Source organism: Oncorhynchus tshawytscha, linkage group LG01, assembly GCF_018296145.1.
Source record: "Oncorhynchus tshawytscha isolate Ot180627B linkage group LG01, Otsh_v2.0, whole genome shotgun sequence".
Lineage (NCBI taxonomy): Eukaryota > Metazoa > Chordata > Actinopteri > Salmoniformes > Salmonidae > Oncorhynchus > Oncorhynchus tshawytscha.
The window spans coordinates 95,689,129-95,706,557 of NC_056429.1; the positions used below are offsets into that span (position 1 = coordinate 95,689,129).

Here is a 17,429-nt window from a genome sequence, read left to right on the forward strand (position 1 = left end):
ACCAGAAACCGTGGATTGATGGCAGCATTCGTGTGAAACTGAAGGCACGAACCACTGCTTTTAATCAGGGCAAGGTGTCTGGTAACATGGCTGAATACAAACAGTGCAGCTATTCCCTCCGCAAGGCTATCAAACAAGCTAAGCGCCAGTACAGAGACAAAGTAGAATCTCAATTCAACGGCTCAGACACGAGGTATGTGGCAGGGTCTACAGTCAATCACGGACTACAGGAAGAAACCCAGCCCAGTCACGGACCAGGATGTCTTGCTCCCAGGCAGACTAAATAACTTTTTGCCCGCTTTGAGGACAATACAGTGCCACTGACACGGCCTGCAACGGAAACATGCGGTCTCTCCTTCACTGCAGCCGAAGTGAGTAAGACATTTAAACGTGTTAACCCTCGCAAGGCTGCAGGCCCAGACGGCATCCCCAGCCGCGCCCTCAGAGCATGCGCAGACCAGCTGGCCGGTGTGTTTACGGACATATTCAATCAATCCCTATACCAGTCTGCTGTTCCCACATGCTTCAAGAGGGCCACCATTGTTCCTGTTCCCAAGAAAGCTAAGGTAACTGAGCTAAACGACTACCGCCCGTAGCACTCACATCCGTCATCATGAAGTGCTTTGAGAGACTAGTCAAGGACCATATCACCTCCACCCTACCTGACACCCTTGACCCACTCCAATTTGCTTACCGCCCAAATAGGTCCACAGACGATGCAATCTCAACCACACTGCACACTGCCCTAACCCATCTGGACAAGAGGAATACCTATGTGAGAATGCTGTTCATCGACTACAGCTCGGCATTCAACACCATAGTACCCTCCAAGCTCGTTATCAAGCTCGAGACCCTGGGTCTCGACCCCGCCCTGTGCAACTGGGTACTGGACTTCCTGACGGGCCGCCCCCAGGTGGTGAGGGTAGGCAACAACATCTCCTCCCCGCTGATCCTCAACACTGGGGCCCCACAAGGGTGCGTTCTGAGCCCTCTCCTGTACTCCCTGTTCACCCACGACTGCGTGGCCATGCACGCCTCCAACTCAATCATCAAGTTTGCGGACGACACAACAGTGGTAGGCTTGATTACCAACAACGACGAGACGGCCTACAGGGAGGAGGTGAGGGCCCTCGGAGTGTGGTGTCAGGAAAATAACCTCACACTCAACGTCAACAAAACTAAGGAGATGATTGTGGACTTCAGGAAACAGCATAGGGAACACCCCCCCCATCCACATCGATGGAACAGTAGTGGAGAGGGTAGCAAGTTTTAAGTTCCTCGGCATACACATCACAGACAAACTGAATTGGTCCACTCACACAGACAGCATCGTGAGGAAGGCGCAGCAGCGCCTCTTCAACCTCAGGAGGCTGAAGAAATTCGGCTTGTCACCAAAAGCACTCACAAACTTCTACAGATGCACAATCGAGAGCATCCTGGCGGGCTGTATCACCGCCTGGTATGGCAACTGCACCGCCCTCAACCGTAAGGCTCTCCAGAGGGTAGTGAGGTCTGCACAACGCATCACCGGGGGCAAACTACCTGCCCTCCAGGACACCTACACCACCCGATGCTACAGGAAGGCCACAAAGATCATCAAGGACATCAACCACCCGAGCCACTGCCTGTTCACCCCGCTGCCATCCAGAAGGCGAGGTCAGTACAGGTGCATCAAAGCTGGGACCGAGAGACTGAAAAACAGCTTCTATCTCAAGGCCATCAGACTGTTAAACAGCCACCACTAACATTGAGTGGCTACTGCCAACACACTGTCAATGACACTGACTCTACTCCAGCCACTTTAATCATGGGAATCGATGGGAAATGATGTAAATATATCACTAGCCACTTTAAACAATGCTACCTTATATAATGTTACTTACCCTACATTGTTCATCTCATATGCATACGTTGATACTGTACTCTATATCATCGACTGCATCCTTATGTAATACATGTATCACTAGCCACTTTAACTATGCCACTTGGTTTACATACTTATCTCATATGTATATACTGTACTCGATATCATCTACTGTATCTTGCCTATGCTGCTCTGTACCATCACTCATTCATATATCCTTATGTACATATTCTTTATCCCCTTACACTGTGTATGACAGTAGTCTTTTTTGGAATTGTTAGTTAGATTACTTGCTCGTTATTACTGCATTGTCGGAACTAGAAGCACAAGCATTTCGCTACACTCGCATTAACATCTGCTAACCATGTGTATGTGACAAATAAAATGTGATTTGATTTGATTATCACGTACAGCCTTTTATCCGCAACATTCTATAATATTCTCATGAAAATCTGTCACAAATTGGGACATAAACTTACCTTGTGATATCGCCACCATTATACTAACTCAAATTCTCCCTATAACCATCCTCCCTCAGGCATCTGGTGGTGTTGCGCTGTTTTCATCAGCAGATGGCAGAGATACATTCATTCTTACTGTATTGGCCCCACTCCATGCATGCTCTGCAGGCCCCACTCCATGCATGCTCTGCAGGCCCCACTCCATGCATGCTCTGCAGGCCCCACTCCATGCATGCGCTGCAGGCCCCACTCCATGCATGCGCTGCAGGCCCCACCCCATGCATGCGCTGCAGGCCCCATGCGCTGCAGGCCCCATGCATGCGCTGCAGGCCCCACTCCATGCATGCGCTGCAGGCCCCACTCCATGCATGCGCTGCAGGCCCCACTCCATGCATGCGCTGCAGGCCCCACTCCATGCATGCGCTGCAGGCCCCACTCCATGCATGCGCTGCAGGCCCCACTCCATGCTCTGCAGGCCCCACTCCATGCTCTGCTCCTCAGGGCAGGGTTGTGATATTCCTAAAGGAAAGCGTTGAGTGCTGGCAGCAGGCAGTAGACTAGACTAAACTTTTTCCCTAAGAGTTCTGTTGTTCTGAGCCTTCTTGGAATTCAGGAACATAGTGTTTTATCAGGCTTTTATCAGACTACCGGCCGGCCGTCTGTTCAGAGAAAAAGACCGACAGCGAGGAAAGAAAACTCTGCCGCCTAAATTCCTGAGAAGTAATCAGTGATGGACTAAAACCAATTCCTGCCACACCCTACCTACCATGTGCGGTTTCAGCTTTGCAGTGGTTGGTTAAAACACTCACACCAGAAATCAGCACACAGTGTTCTCAAGCAGATTTACCAGGAGATACCTTTGAGCCTCAGTCCTGGGTGCTGGCCAGCTATCCAGAAACAGCCTCTCATACAGTACACCTCTAATCTGAATGAGTCCCAAATGGCACCCTATTCCCTAGGGGCGATAAAGTCCTAGACCACTGTTATTCTACCAACAAGCAAGCATTTAAGGCCCTCCCTCATCCGCCAAATCAGATCATGTACTCCTACTACTTCCTGTTTACAACCAAACTCAAAAACAGGAAGTACCTGTGACTCGCTTCGTTGAAAAATTGTCACCAGAATCAGAGATTATGCTACAGGTCTGCCTTGCTAGCGCTGATTGGAATATGTTTTGAGACTCTGCCGACGAGCTATCCACCGGAGTCACCGGTTGCATTAGAAAATGCATCGGCAACATTGTCCCCCAATCAAAAGCCCAAGATTAACACAGGTTGGCGCTAAACTAAAGAGCAGGGCTACCGCGCACAGAGCTATCGTAGACAACCCTGATGCTACGGCTGAGGACAGGAACAAGTACAAGAAGTCCCACTATGACCTCCGTAGCGTCATCAAATTAGCAAAATGACATTATAGGAGTAAAGTGGAATCATTCCACACAGGCTCTGACGACCACCACATGTGGAGGGGCTACAGTCCATTACGCATTACAAAGGAAGACCCAACCGTGATCTGCACAATGATGTTGCTCTACCAGACCTGGGACAACCTCTCCTTGTCACAGGCTGCTATCCACACGTTTTAAGACGACCATCATTCCTGTCCTCAAGAACTCTTAAGGCTTCATGCCAATGACTACCACCCCGTAGAGCTCACTCCTGTAATCAGGAAGCGCTTTGAAAGGCTGGTTATAGCACAGATTAACTCCACCATCCCAGACACACTCAATTTGCATACCACCCCAACAGATCACGCAATCTCAACTGCTCTCCACACTGCCCTCACCCACCTAGATAAGAGGAATACCTATGTGAGAACGCTGTTAATTGACTACAGCTCAATACTATTGTCCCCTCCAAGCTCTACACCAAGATTAAGACTCTGGGTCTGAAAACCGCCTTTGAACTTCCTGACAGGCCGACCCAAGGTATTGAGGGTAGGCAACGTCACCTCCGCCACGCTGAATCCTCAAAACGTTCTACAGCTGTACCATTGAGAGCAACACACACGTTAGTGGTTTAGGGCCCTATTTTCCCAGACGCAGATTTAACTTAATCCAGGACTAAAAAGCACTTTCAGTGGAGATTCAATGCATCTTCTACAGTTTAGTACTCAGTTTAGGACTCAGTAGATGAGGCTTATGAGCGAAAACATCTGCGCTATGCTGATCTAGCTGCCGAAGCACGGCATCATGGCTGGAACACAGAAGTCCGACCAGTGGAGGTGGGCTGCAGAGGTTTTGTGGCAACATCTACAACCAGACTGCTTAGAGACCTGGGAATTAAGGGCCAGAGCCAGTGTTCGGCAATCAAAGCTGTATCGGAGGCGGCAGAAGGCAGCAGTCAGTGGCTCTGGATGAAGAGGATAGACCCCAGCTGGGCCCCGAAGTGAGAGGGCCAGGAGGTATGCGGTCAACGATGCTTGACTCAGGGAGGAGGACGCCCCTGCCATGCATAGTCCCATGGGATGTTGGCTATCAACAACAAGGCAACTCCTACGACTAATTGGGACTGGGACGCAAGCGTAGGATTGATCACCCTGTCGCTGGCCGCCTTTGGGGAGGGTGTATAGTGTGAAAGGCCAAAACACCCTAGGAACCAAAGGTACACTACTGACGATGCGCTCCCCAAATTTCACCACACTCACTGTTCATTAACTCTTGGAAGTGCTTGCACAAAGGATAGTAACATCTCATCCTGTGTTCTTGGAATTTCAGTAAGACGTCTGCGTTATCACCAGCATCTTGTGGAGGTCGTTCTTGATCTTGTCGATGTTATGGTGCAGTTATAATGCATTATAAAACTTGACATAAGCATGCATGACCCCCTCATAATGCCTCATTATAATTTCATGACGACCCTAACTAGGTTGCAAAAAATCTACAATTCTCTGGTTTCCCAGAAATCCTGGTTGGAGGATTCCCGGATATACTGCTTATTCCCTCAGAACTCTTCCATCGAGGATTTCTGGAAACCCTAATCCTGACTCAGTAGGTCTGTTTTACCACTAGCATCTTGTGGAGGTCGTCCTCAAACTCGTCTATGTTGGCGTTGGTCTGGAGTCCCTGGGGGTCTGTGACCACCCGCCTCAGCATGTACTGGTAATACTGCTTCATCAGGAGACCACCTTTCAACACCTCCTTACATTCACGCACCAACTACAGGACAGATGAAGACACCAGTTAGCATGGGCATCAACATATAGCCTAACCATTTCATCTTACTGAGCCAAACAGAGCAGGCCAAGCTGTACTAGGCTGGCCTGGTTACACATCCACCATAGATAATATAACTGTGCTTTAAAAATGACAACATCTGAGGTTCTGGTCAGCCCAATAGCGTTAATCAGTCAATAAAGAAAACAGTGTGCCTGCTGACCTGTTTGATGCTGAGCAGTGAAGGCTCCCCTGCAGGTCTCTGTTCCAGTCTCAGTTTAAGGCACTCATGTATCACGTTCAGCAGGACCCGGCACAGGACCAAGAAGGCAGGTCGGAACGAGGGGAGGTCCATGTCCAACAGCTCCTCCCAAGAGACCTGGTCTGCCCCCAGCTCCGGGCCACAGGGGGCGCTACAGGAGGACAGGTGGCGGGACAGTTCTGGTAGGTAGTCACTGTACAGCATGGGGTCTGGGAAGTCTGTGAACTAGGGGTAGACACACACATAGAAAAATGCACAATACAGACAGGTTAGCATATTGACAAACTACAGAGAAGGAGAGGATGAGGTAAGGACAGTGGAATGCAGTTTCCAAACCTCTTAAGTATTCAACTTGTCAACTCAACTGGACAACTGAGAATATTTTTTATTTTAAATAGCCCTAACAAGAGCAGTGTACATTCCTAGCTAAATCTCTTGCTGTTTACAAGTTGAGTATGTGGTGAACTTTTTTTTCAACCAGCACACTGTTGTTGCTTTCACAGATAATTTACCACCTCGTAGAGAGAAGAAGAGACCACCAAGCCTTCCCTTGTAGGGCCCCAGGGAAGGTGACTTAGTCATCCTGAATAGATGTCGACCGATTATGATTTTTCAACACCGATGCCGATTATTGGAGGTCCAAAAGCCGATACCGATTACATTGGAAGATTTTTTTAATTTTTTAAATTTGTAATAATGACAATTACAACAATACTGAATTAACACTTATTTTAACTTAATATAAAACATCAATACAATCAATTTAGCGTCAAATAAATAATGAAACATGTTCAATTTGGTTTAAATAATGCAAAAACAAAGTGTTGGAGAAGAAAGTAAAAGTGCAATATGTGCCATGTAAAAAAGCTAATGTTTAAGTTCCTTGCTCAGAACATATGAAAGTTGGTGGTTCCTTTTAACATGAGACTTCAATATTCCAAGGTAAGAGGTTTTAGGTTGTAGTTAATAGTTAGTATTTTCAGTTAATATAGTATTTATAGGACTATTTCTCTCTACACCATTTGACTATTGGATGTTCTTATAGGCACTATAGTATTGCCAGTGTAACAGTATAGCTTCCGTCCCCCTCCTCACCCCTACCTGGGTTCGAACCAGGAACACATCGACAACAGCCACACTCGAAGCATCGTTACCCATCGCTCCACAAAAGCCATGGCCCTTGCAGCGCAAGGGGAATAACTACTCCAAATCTAAACGCGAGTGACGTTTGAAACAGTATTAGCGCACACCCAGCTAACTAGCTAGCCATTTCACATTGGTTACACCAGCCATTAGGCTGATAGGCTTGAAGTCATAAACAGCACTGTGCTTGCGAAGAGCTGCTGGCAAAACGCATGAAAGTGCTGTTTGAATGGATGATTATGGGCCTGCTGCTGCTGCTCAGTCAGACTGCTCTATCAAATCATAGACTTAATTATAACATAATAACACACAGAAATACGAGCCTTTGGTCATTAATATGATCGAATCCGGAAACTATAATAGTTTATTATTTCAGTGAAATACGGAACCGTTCGGTATTTTATCTAACGGGTGGCTTCCCTAAGTCTAAATATTCTTGTTACATTGCACAACCTACAATGTATGTCATAATTACGTAAAATTGTGGCAAATTAGTTCGCAATGAGCCAGGCATGCCAAACTGTTGCATATACCCTGACTCTGCGTGCAATGAACACAAGAGAAATGACACAATTGCCTGCTATAAACTGGATTAGTAGTTATAACTAGTGATTATGATTGATTGTTTTTTATAAGATAAGTTTAATGCTAGCTAGCAATTTACCTTGGCTTCTACTGCATTCGTGTGACAGGCAGGCTACTCGTGGAGTGCAATGGTTAGAGCGTTGGACTAGTTAACTGTGCGGTTACATATTTCCGATTGTTATGAAAACTTTAAATCGGCTCTAATTAAAAATCGGCCATTCCGATTAATCGGTCGACCTCTAATCCTGAATGTTTATGGATAGCTTTTTGTGCACACTGTTTCTGCACATGGACCAGTCACAGCTGAGAGAGCACTTTGCTAGGATAACACATGGACCAGTCACAGTTGAGAGAGTGCAGTGACAGCTTTGTTGGAAATCAATTTAACTGTAATTATGTATAAATGAGGGTAATTTGTGATTGTGCAAAAAAATATTGCATGATTGGCATTCATATTTGCTTTCCAAATTCTGACTAGCTTCAAGATTTCCCTTCACTGGAACTAAGGGGCCTAATTCGAACCATGAAAAACAGCCCCAAAACATTATTTCTCAGTTGGCACCCTGCATTTGGGCAGGATGTGTTTTCCTAGCATCCGCCAAACCCAGATTTGTCCGTCGGACTGCCAGACAGTGCAGAGTGATTCATCACTCCAGAGAACGCGTTTCCACTGCTCCAGAGTCCAATGGCGGCGAGCTGCTTCCAGAGGCAGTTTGGAACTCAGCAGTGAGCATTGCAACCGAGGACAGACGATTTGTACGGCCTACCTATTTCAGCACTTGGCGGTCCCGTTCTGTGAGCTTGTGTAGCGATGTCCCCAAGATCCTTGGGACATCGCTACCCTAAACCCTAACGCCTTGATCACACCGACAGGATCATAGCACCAGAAGTACATTCATTTCCAATGGAACGCTGCATTTTTCTTGCAGCATTGCGTTGCAGAGGCAGTTGCAGTGCTTTCTGTGCAGTGTCAAATGTTGGATTTATCGAATGCATGTGTCAAACTGTATGCGTAGACGGCTTGACAAATGGTAGCAGGAGGTGAATGTTGGACTTTTGTTGCACACATATCCAGATGATGCTGCGTACCATCTTGCTCAATGACGCTATCGGTGTGATCAAGGCGTAACCTAACCTTAACCATTTTAAATGTCAACTTCAAATGGGGGGGTCGTCCCAAGGTTCCCGGATAGCAAGGACCATCCACTACAGTTTTTTTTCAATACATTTCAATATGTCTATTTACTTTCTAATAAATACCTGAAGTCAACTTGTTCAACATGTTAGGAGATAAAAGACGATTGCATTCCACATTTCACCGGTCACAATGTTTAATTAAGGAACATTCCGGGTAGTCCCCAGTCACGTGGTGTTTGTTCACAAGCACACAATGACAAGAGACCGGAGCCTTGTGAGTCACTTACTGTTGTTCAGCACGCGTCAGGTGCTGTTCAAGTATGGAACTCACAACTATACTGAATAAAAATAAATGCAACATGTAAAGTATTGGTCCCACGTTTCATGAGCTGAAATGAAAGATCCTGGACATTTTCCATATGCACAAAAAGCTAATTTCTCTCAAATTATGTGCACAAATTTGTTTATTTCCCTGTTGTTGAACATTCCTCCTAAGCCAAGATATTCCATCCACCTCACAGGTGCGGCATATCAAGAAGGTGCACCTTGTGCTGGGGACAACAAAAGGCCACTCTAAAATGTGCAGTTGTGTCACACAACACAATGCCACAGATGTCTCAAGTTGAGGGAGCATGCAATTGCCATGCTGACTGCAAGAATGTCCACCAGAGCTGCTGCCAGAGGATTGAATGTTCACCCGGCCTCACAACCACAAACCACGTGTAAACACGCCAGCCCAGGATCTCCACATCCGGCTTCTTCACCTGCGGGATTGTCTGAGACCAGCCACCCGGACAGCTGATGAAACTGAGGAGTATCTGTCTGTAATGAAGCCCTTTTGTAGGGAAAAACTCATTCTGATTGGCTGGGCCTGGCTCCCCAGTGGGTGGGCCTGGCTCCCCACCCATGCCTGCGCCCCTTCCCAGTCATATGAAATCCACAGATTATGGCCTAATGAATTTATTTCAATTGGCTGATTTCCTCATGTGAACTGTAAATCAGTAAAATCTTTGAAATTGTTGCATGTTGCGTTTATATTTTTGTTCAGTATAAATGTTTGCCAGATATCTTACTTATTAAGTTAACTATCTGTCTAAAATGTACTGTGTGTAATATGTATATGGGTTCAGAACTTTTGTGAAATAGCACAGTTAAAAAATATATGGCAAATAGAAATCAAACTGGATGGACATCAGAAATATATGGGAGAGGTGAAGGTTAGCAGAAGGCCAGGACTAACACCAAACAAAATAAATATATTGTAAAATGTATATAGTGTGTATAAGCTGGAAGTAGAAGCCTAAGCGTTGTCTTCCAAAATCAAGCTTCGCTTAGTAAGAGCAGAGAATCCCCTCCCGAATCAAGAGCTTAGCTGTGTAATATTTGTTTTGTGTGCGTAGCAAACTGACTAGCATTTTTGACTTACTTGTATGAGCTGAGATTTCTGTCCTGCAAATACTTTAGAAAATGTCCGCAATGGGCTTGTTAGCATTCTCTATGTGATTTTACATGTACTTGTTAGCATTGCGAACCTTCGAATAACAGAAGATCAGTTAGGTTTGAAAAAAGCGCCTCGTGTTCAGTGCCAGCCAGTATTACCAAATATCCCGGTTTGGCACAAGGTCAGTATGAAGGTATGACAATCTGGATCCCATCAAAGCCTACTCGTATGTAACCTTTTCTTGTATAAAACCACATTAAAACAATATGGCAGCTCTCGCTCTCTTACCTCCTGTGCAGGCATGTGGCTGAGCAGGGCTGCCCGGGACCTCTGGAGGGAGGGGTCCATCAGCTTGTGTAGCCTCAGGATCAGTTTCCTCAGACCCATCTGTTTCAAGGCCTTATCTACAAAGGGTCTGTAGATGGCTGTGGGACAGTATATCCCCCCATCCTCGTCTTCGTCGTCATTGCCGCGGGAACAGCGTGGCGAGGGGATCTCGAAGACAGGCCAGCCGATACGGGAGAGGTCCCGGAGGCCGAGGACTGTGGCCATGACACGCAGCTTCTGGTTGAGATCCTAATATAATAACAGATATATGCCACTTACCAGACGCTTTTATACAAACATTTTTCACACCTATTGGTTACATTTTGAAGTAATGGTCAAACCCATGATCCTGGTATTGCAAGCACCCTGCTTTATCAACTGAGCCACCTAGGACCACAGAAGAGAGAAAAAAGGGATTGCTTTGCCATTAAGAGGACAATCCCATTCCCATTTTCCAGCTCTGGTATTACTTTGAATGTGCATATAGTAAAACCCTCCTCCATCCCCCACCGTACCTGTGTGATGTTGAGCCAGAGACAGAGTGCCTGCACCCTGCCCTGGAAGTCCCTGGCCGCATACTTCTCATAGTCCTTCTGGAGAGTCTGCAGGGACGGGTACAAAGCCTCTACTGACTCCAGCAGCTCCATCACCCGTTTGACCTGCTCGAAGGCCAGCCGCAGGCGCTGGAGGTGCTCCCTGTACCCCGCCCCGGAACCCAGGGGGGCCGCTGCATCTACCGCCGAGGAGGGGTTGGCGCTGAAGCCCCATGGGTCAACTGAAACAGCGTGGTTAGTCTCTGGAGCTCCACCAGCAGTAGGCTGGTTAGAGTCCCTTTCCTCCCCAGAAACCGTCTCTGAGCCCTGGGTTGGAGACCTCTGCTTGGGCACCTGGCCTGGACCTCCACAGCCTGACTCTGTGAACACTAGAGTCCTCTGGGCCCCCTGGTCTGGAGATGCCCCTGGTACTCCCACTCCTACCCCCGTCCGCAGGCCAGGTTGCCCAAGGCCTACGGTGCTGGGGCTTAGGCTGTGGTAGTTAACCTTGAAGTGGAGGACCTCGTGGATGATGTCTGGGATGGCCTGACGAGCTGTGAACAGGAACAGGTCCTGGTCGTTGACGGAGCGTCTCGCGTGCCACGCCTGGAGCTCCAGCCACACCACCTGGGTGTTGGAGAGGGAGCAAAATAAAAATACACTAGTATGCATAAATAAGTGAATAAACATATGTAAATAAGTCAGTGAATAAATACGTCATTGTTCTGGGCCAGGAAGGCGGTGTTCTCCAGGCCGCGCTGCTCCTTCTCCTTCTTCTTGGATGACATGGATGTCAGCTTCAATAACAACCTCAGCGTCTCAAAGAACTTGAGTCTATCAGCGGGGCAGTCTGTACGGGAAGTCTGGCGGTGGGTGCGGTGGGCCATGGGGTGGGGGATAGTGACAGGGAGCTTGCCGCTGCCACAGCCCAGTGACAGGTAGGGTTTCCTGGGGTCCATGTTGAGGGCTGAGCCTCCACTGAAAGGGCTGGAGGTCTTGGAGAGCGGGTCCAGCATGAAGGAACCGTGGAAGGTCTTCTTGTGGTCTCTCTCACTGGAGCGCAGGGTGGCACGTTGTTTTTGACCCTGTTTGTAGCTGTGTTGTTGATCCTCGCTTTGTTTCTTTTCTTGTTTGTTTATTTGGATAACCTCAGAAGGGTCGGTCTGTTTCTTGCCCAACTTGTAGTTATGTTGCTCGGCCTCCGGGGGCTGGAGGTGGGGGCCTTTTTCTTGGTCTCGCTCGGCCCCTTCTCTTAGCCTGTTGGGGTTGGGCTGGGGCAGGCTGGAGGGGGACGTCTGCTTGTCTGCTGAGATCCAGAGAGTGGAAAATCAATACTAATTATAGAACCTTTACCCGTCAAGAAAATCCACATGTTATGGTTCCTTTATTCACTGCTACTAGCTCATTCCAAATGCGGGCCACTATGTTTGTTGCAGTTACCCTAACAGGTAGAGTGGGTTTATCTAATGTTCATTTCTCTCTTACCCTTTGTTAGGAGAGCGTCTAGATGACTTGCCCTGGCTGTTCCTCTGGCGTTTGCCTGATGTGTTTACCACACTACTCCCCTGTCCTCTCTACGTCTGACTACATCTTACCCCCCCTAACTTACCCTTGTTAGGAGAGCGTCTAGCCGACCTTCCCTGACCTTGGCGGTTCTTCTGGTGTTTCCCCGACATGCGTTTCATCTGCCGGGGGGTGCAGGGGGGAGACGTGCTGTGCAGAGCTTCCTCTTCCTTGCTGCGCTTGTCCCACAACTCTTCCACCTCACAGTTCTGATGCACCAAACCATATTTTGAGGGATTGGCCTGCCTGTGGGACAAGAGTAGTTGTTTGGTAGGGATTCTATGGAAACAAATCTAGTGTCTTCAACAGAAAACATCCTATGGAGGAGATGAGGGGTCTGGTCAGAGAGAAAAAAATCTGAAAGTTGATGATTTCCTATTTATCCAATCCAGGTGTAGGCCTATCCATGGCAGGCAGCCAGCCAATCTATTCTCATGTAGTGGGTTTGCTCACCACTTAAAGGGATAGTGCAAAATATTGGCAATTAGTATCATGCTAGCTGCTCCCATAGACTTCCAGTCATTGTGCTAATGCTAGCTAGCAATGGCTCACGAAACTACCTTAAAACTGCACACAGAGACATACAAATGGTATCCATGAGATCATCTGACTCTGCGTAGTAGACAAATGGCAAACTATGGCCACCCGGGTGGCGCAGTAGTCTAGGGCACTGCATCGCAGTGAGTTGTAGCGATGAGACAAGGTAGTAACTACTAACAATTGGATACCACGAAATTGGGGAGAAAAAGGGGGTAAAAAGTCAAACTATTAGTTGCAAATTGGGATGCAACTAATCATCCACATTAAGAGGGTATCAGCTTTCTGTAGGTATAATGTTTATTTCTTAACGATCATTACTGTGCTCAAAGCATACTTTTTTACAATCAAGATAGGCCTAATTCAAATTGGTGCTAATTCACCACCTGAGGAAGTGGAAACTCAAAACACATTAGCTAGATCGCTAACTCTAATTATAAACCAGGTGTTTCAAGCCCGGAATGCTGAAAGACGTGGTATATAAATACAATATGGGTATGATGCAAAACTAATAGTTTGCTGTTCTAATTACTTTGGTAACCAATTTATAATAGCAATAAGGCACCTCAGGGTTTATGGAATATGTCCCAGGCATTCCACGTTTCACCTTAGAACAACTCTTAGCCATAGTATATTGGTCATATACCCCTCTGGGCCTTGATTAAATGTAATGTCCTAAAAAAAAAATATGTAAATGATGTACAATGGAGACCAAGTACACTTGCAATGGCCGATGCACAATTTCACTCGCTCAGTATTTAAAAGCCTTATTAGTGCACATAAAGAAAAATGTATCTACATTGAACAGAAAAAGCCCTATTTTGACAGTAAAATAACAAAAGAAAAATGCCTATTTGTCCAAAATTCATGACAATCACTGGATTAGGATGCATATCAAAATAATTTGAATAATGCATTCCTGCTTGGACATGTTAGATGGTATTCAATAAATGTGTTACATCCTAGTAATCTATTACACCTTTTAATAAAGCATAGTGAATTACATTAGAAGATACCTCAAATGTATTAGAATTGTCTGACCCTGAGCAAATGTTAGTCTGGAGCCCTGAATAAGTTATGGGGATTCCCATTCCACTACTAGGTAAACCTCATGCTGGTTCTCAGCCTGAAGAGAGCAAATAGTACCCCTCTGTAGGGTTGTCTCCCGACCCTTCTGCTTCCACACTTTCTTGAATGGATTTAACAATTGGGAAATATAACAATCATTGACAAAATTAACTCCCTCCAGCCAATTCTTAGAATCCTATGCCGTTAAATCCGTGAAGGAGAGTGAAGTGAACAAGTGCACATTTCAGAAGAATGGACTTAAAACCACTTAGGCCTTTCACTAGTTACCACAGCCAAAAGTTACATTTAGCTATATCATAAAAATGTGCTTTTTGGTCTTATTTTATTTAAGGTTTATTTGGTTAAGGTTAGGTTTACAACCAGATTTTAAGAATATAAATTGTAGAAATAGGCGGTGTTTATGGCTGTTCTAACTCGTGAAGTATATCTGCTTGGTGGTGGGCAGCCATACGGCACTAAGTCATAGTTCAAAAGGTTAACCTAAAGGTCACAAAGCCACCCCAGCTCACTTGCCCTCTGGTGTGTTAAAAAAAAAAACAAGAAGAGCAGTGACCTGAAAATGTTAAGAATACAAAGAACTAAAACACTAGGCCTATAAACTGTGTTGTATGCCTGGAGTAAATCAGAGCTGAAAAAATAACATTTCAGGCTATTCTTTTAAAAACAACTAGAGCCAATGCACAGTCATTTTGTAAGGCACAGCCAGGAACTAAACTCAGCAAAAAAAGAAACGTCCCTTTTCAGGACCCTGTCTTTCAAAAAAAACAACAAAAAAACTTCATAGATCTTCATTGTAAAGGGTTTAAACACCATTTCCCATGCTTGTTCAATGAACCATAAACAATTAATGAACATGCACCTGTGGAACGGCAAGTAAGTCACAGTTATGAAAACTTAGGACACTAAAGAGGCCTTTCTACGGACTCTGAAAAACACCAAAAGAAAGATGCCCAGGATCCGCGCTCATCTGCGTGAACATGCCTTAGGACTGCAGATGTGGCCAGCGCAATAAATTGCAATGTCTGTACTGTGAGATGCCTAAGACAGCGCTACAGGGAGACAGGATGGACCACTGATCGTCCTCGCAGTGGTAGATCACGTGTAACAACACCTGCACAGGATCGGTACATCCGATCATCACACCTGCGGGACAGGTACAGGATGGCAACAACGACTGCCCGAATTACACCAGAAACGCACAATCCCTCCATCAGTGCTCAGACTGTCCGCAATAGGCTGAGAGAGGCTGGACTGAGGGCTTGTAGGCCTGTTGTCCTGTGAGGACCTGCCTTACATCACCAGCAACAATGTCGCCTATGGGCACAAACTAGAAGAAGTCGACCGATTATGATTTATCAACGGCAATAGCGATTATTGGAGGAACAAAAAAAAAAAGCCGATACCGATTAAAATATATATGAACTGAATGACAATTACAACAATACAGAATGAACACTTATTTTAACTTAATAGAACACACAAATAAAATCAATTTAGTCTCAAATAATGAAACATCTTGGTTTAAATTATTCAAAAAGTGTTAGAGAAGAAAGTAAAAGTGCAATATGTGCCATGTAAAAAAGCTAACGTTTAAGTTCCTTCCTCAGAACATGAGAACATATGAAAGCTGGTGGTTCCTTTTAACATGAGTCTTCAATATCCCCAGTTAAGAGGTTTTAGGTTGTAGTTATTATAGTCCTATTTCTCTCTATACCATTTGTATTTCATAGACATCTGACTATTGGATGTTCATATAGGCACTTTATATTGCCAGCCTAATCTCGGGAGTTGATAGGCTTGAAGTCAAACAGCGCTGTACTTCAAGCATTGCGAAGAGCTGCCGGCAAACGCTGTATAGTGCTGTTTGAATGAATGCTTAGGAGCCTGCTGCTGCCTACAACCGCTCAGTCAGACTGCTCTATCAAATCATAGACTTAATTATAATAAACACAGAAATACAAGCCTCAGGTCATTAAAATGGTCAAATCTGGAAACAATCATTTCGAAAACAAAACGTTTATTCTTTCAGTGAAATACGGAACCATTTATAAAATAATTCACTCAACATTTATTTCTATGGTCGTATTTTGGCGAGGCTACTTTGAAACAAGGTATGCTTCATAAAATTACATACAAAATGTCCTGATTTTAAACAAATACAGATGCATTATGCAGAAATTTCTCCGCCACTTCCTGTTTGCTAAAATTAGAATAGTTCACCTAATTTCAGTTTGTGACAAAACGGCTATGAAATCTCTTTTCAATAACCAAAAATATTGCAGTTTCAGATGGTGTACAAAACCGAAAGTAAAACTAAAAACTTAAGCACGGGAAGCATAGAAATAGCACACATAGAACAGATCTACCACTTCTTAGATTTGCTTTCACCAAGAATGACATATTTATAAATCACATTTCTATGTGAATTTGGTCAGTTCGCCCAAAATAAGTTAAATATCGCAGCTTTAAGTTGATGTTTTAAAATGCTGACCACCTCCAGCTCAGATTCAAGGTGGGTGATGTGCGGTTAGCAACAGGCACTGTCCCTCACTCTCAGGTCTTGTGACCATTTGATCTAAACAAACCATACGTTATGGTTAATGTTCGTTATACGTTAATGTTCATTGTATTTGTCAAACATGACTGGCCTTTAGCCTCCATTTACAGTTTGCCTCCATTTTCTGGCACCTCCATGTCAGCATGGGTTTGGACATGCATATTACCCACACTTTGACCTGTAGGCTTTTTAATTTATGTAGGCCTACATGAAAACTAGATTTGAATATTATTCCATTGTTGGCCTCTTATCAAGAGTACTTGTTGGATATTGTGATTTGTGTGTGAATTATTTTGTCCATTTGGACAAGAGGAATATAGATTTAAATTGTCCACCTATTTGTTATACTTTTCCCAGACAAAAGGACAAGCATTAATGTCGAGCCCGGTAGAGTAAGAGTAATATTACTGAATCCATTAGCACAGAGAATAAACACTAACCAAGCTCTCAAAGCACTTCCACACTTCCTTTTAAGTGGAAGAAACAAAGACAAACAATTAAAACACGCCGTCCCAGATCACCCTGGCTGGATGCGGGGACGGGGCACGCCGTCCCAGATCACCCTGGCTGGATGCGGGGACTGGGCACGCCGTCCCAGATCACCCTGGCTGGATGCGGGGACGGGGCACGCCGTCCCAGATCACCCTGGCTGGATGCGGGGACGGGGCACGCCGTCCCAGATCACCCTGGCTGGATGCGGGGACGGGGCACGCCGTCCCAGATCACCCTGGCTGGATGCGGGGACGGGGCACGCCGTCCCAGATTACCCTGGCTGG

General features: G+C 45.6%; 1 protein-coding gene across 6 annotated transcripts in view; it reads right to left on the reverse strand.

Annotated features, from left to right (window-relative positions):
- Nucleotides 1–17,429, reverse strand: part of LOC112236421 (mitogen-activated protein kinase kinase kinase 4) — a 62,340-nt gene that overhangs the window by 31,574 nt on the left and 13,337 nt on the right. For 5 of the 6 annotated variants that reach the window (XM_024405008.2, XM_024405006.2, XM_042327532.1 and 2 more), the window contains exons 2-7: nt 12,517–12,716; nt 11,624–12,213; nt 10,890–11,534; nt 10,336–10,623; nt 5,703–5,966; nt 5,330–5,482 (exon numbers count right to left, since the gene is read on the reverse strand). In XM_024405008.2, coding sequence (XP_024260776.1) covers nt 5,330–5,482; nt 5,703–5,966; nt 10,336–10,623; nt 10,890–11,534; nt 11,624–12,213; nt 12,517–12,716 — 2,140 coding nt within the window. The remainder of the gene's footprint in view (nt 1–5,329; nt 5,483–5,702; nt 5,967–10,335; nt 10,624–10,889; nt 11,535–11,623; nt 12,214–12,516; nt 12,717–17,429) is intronic. The other variant, XM_024405004.2, reaches the window with a different exon arrangement.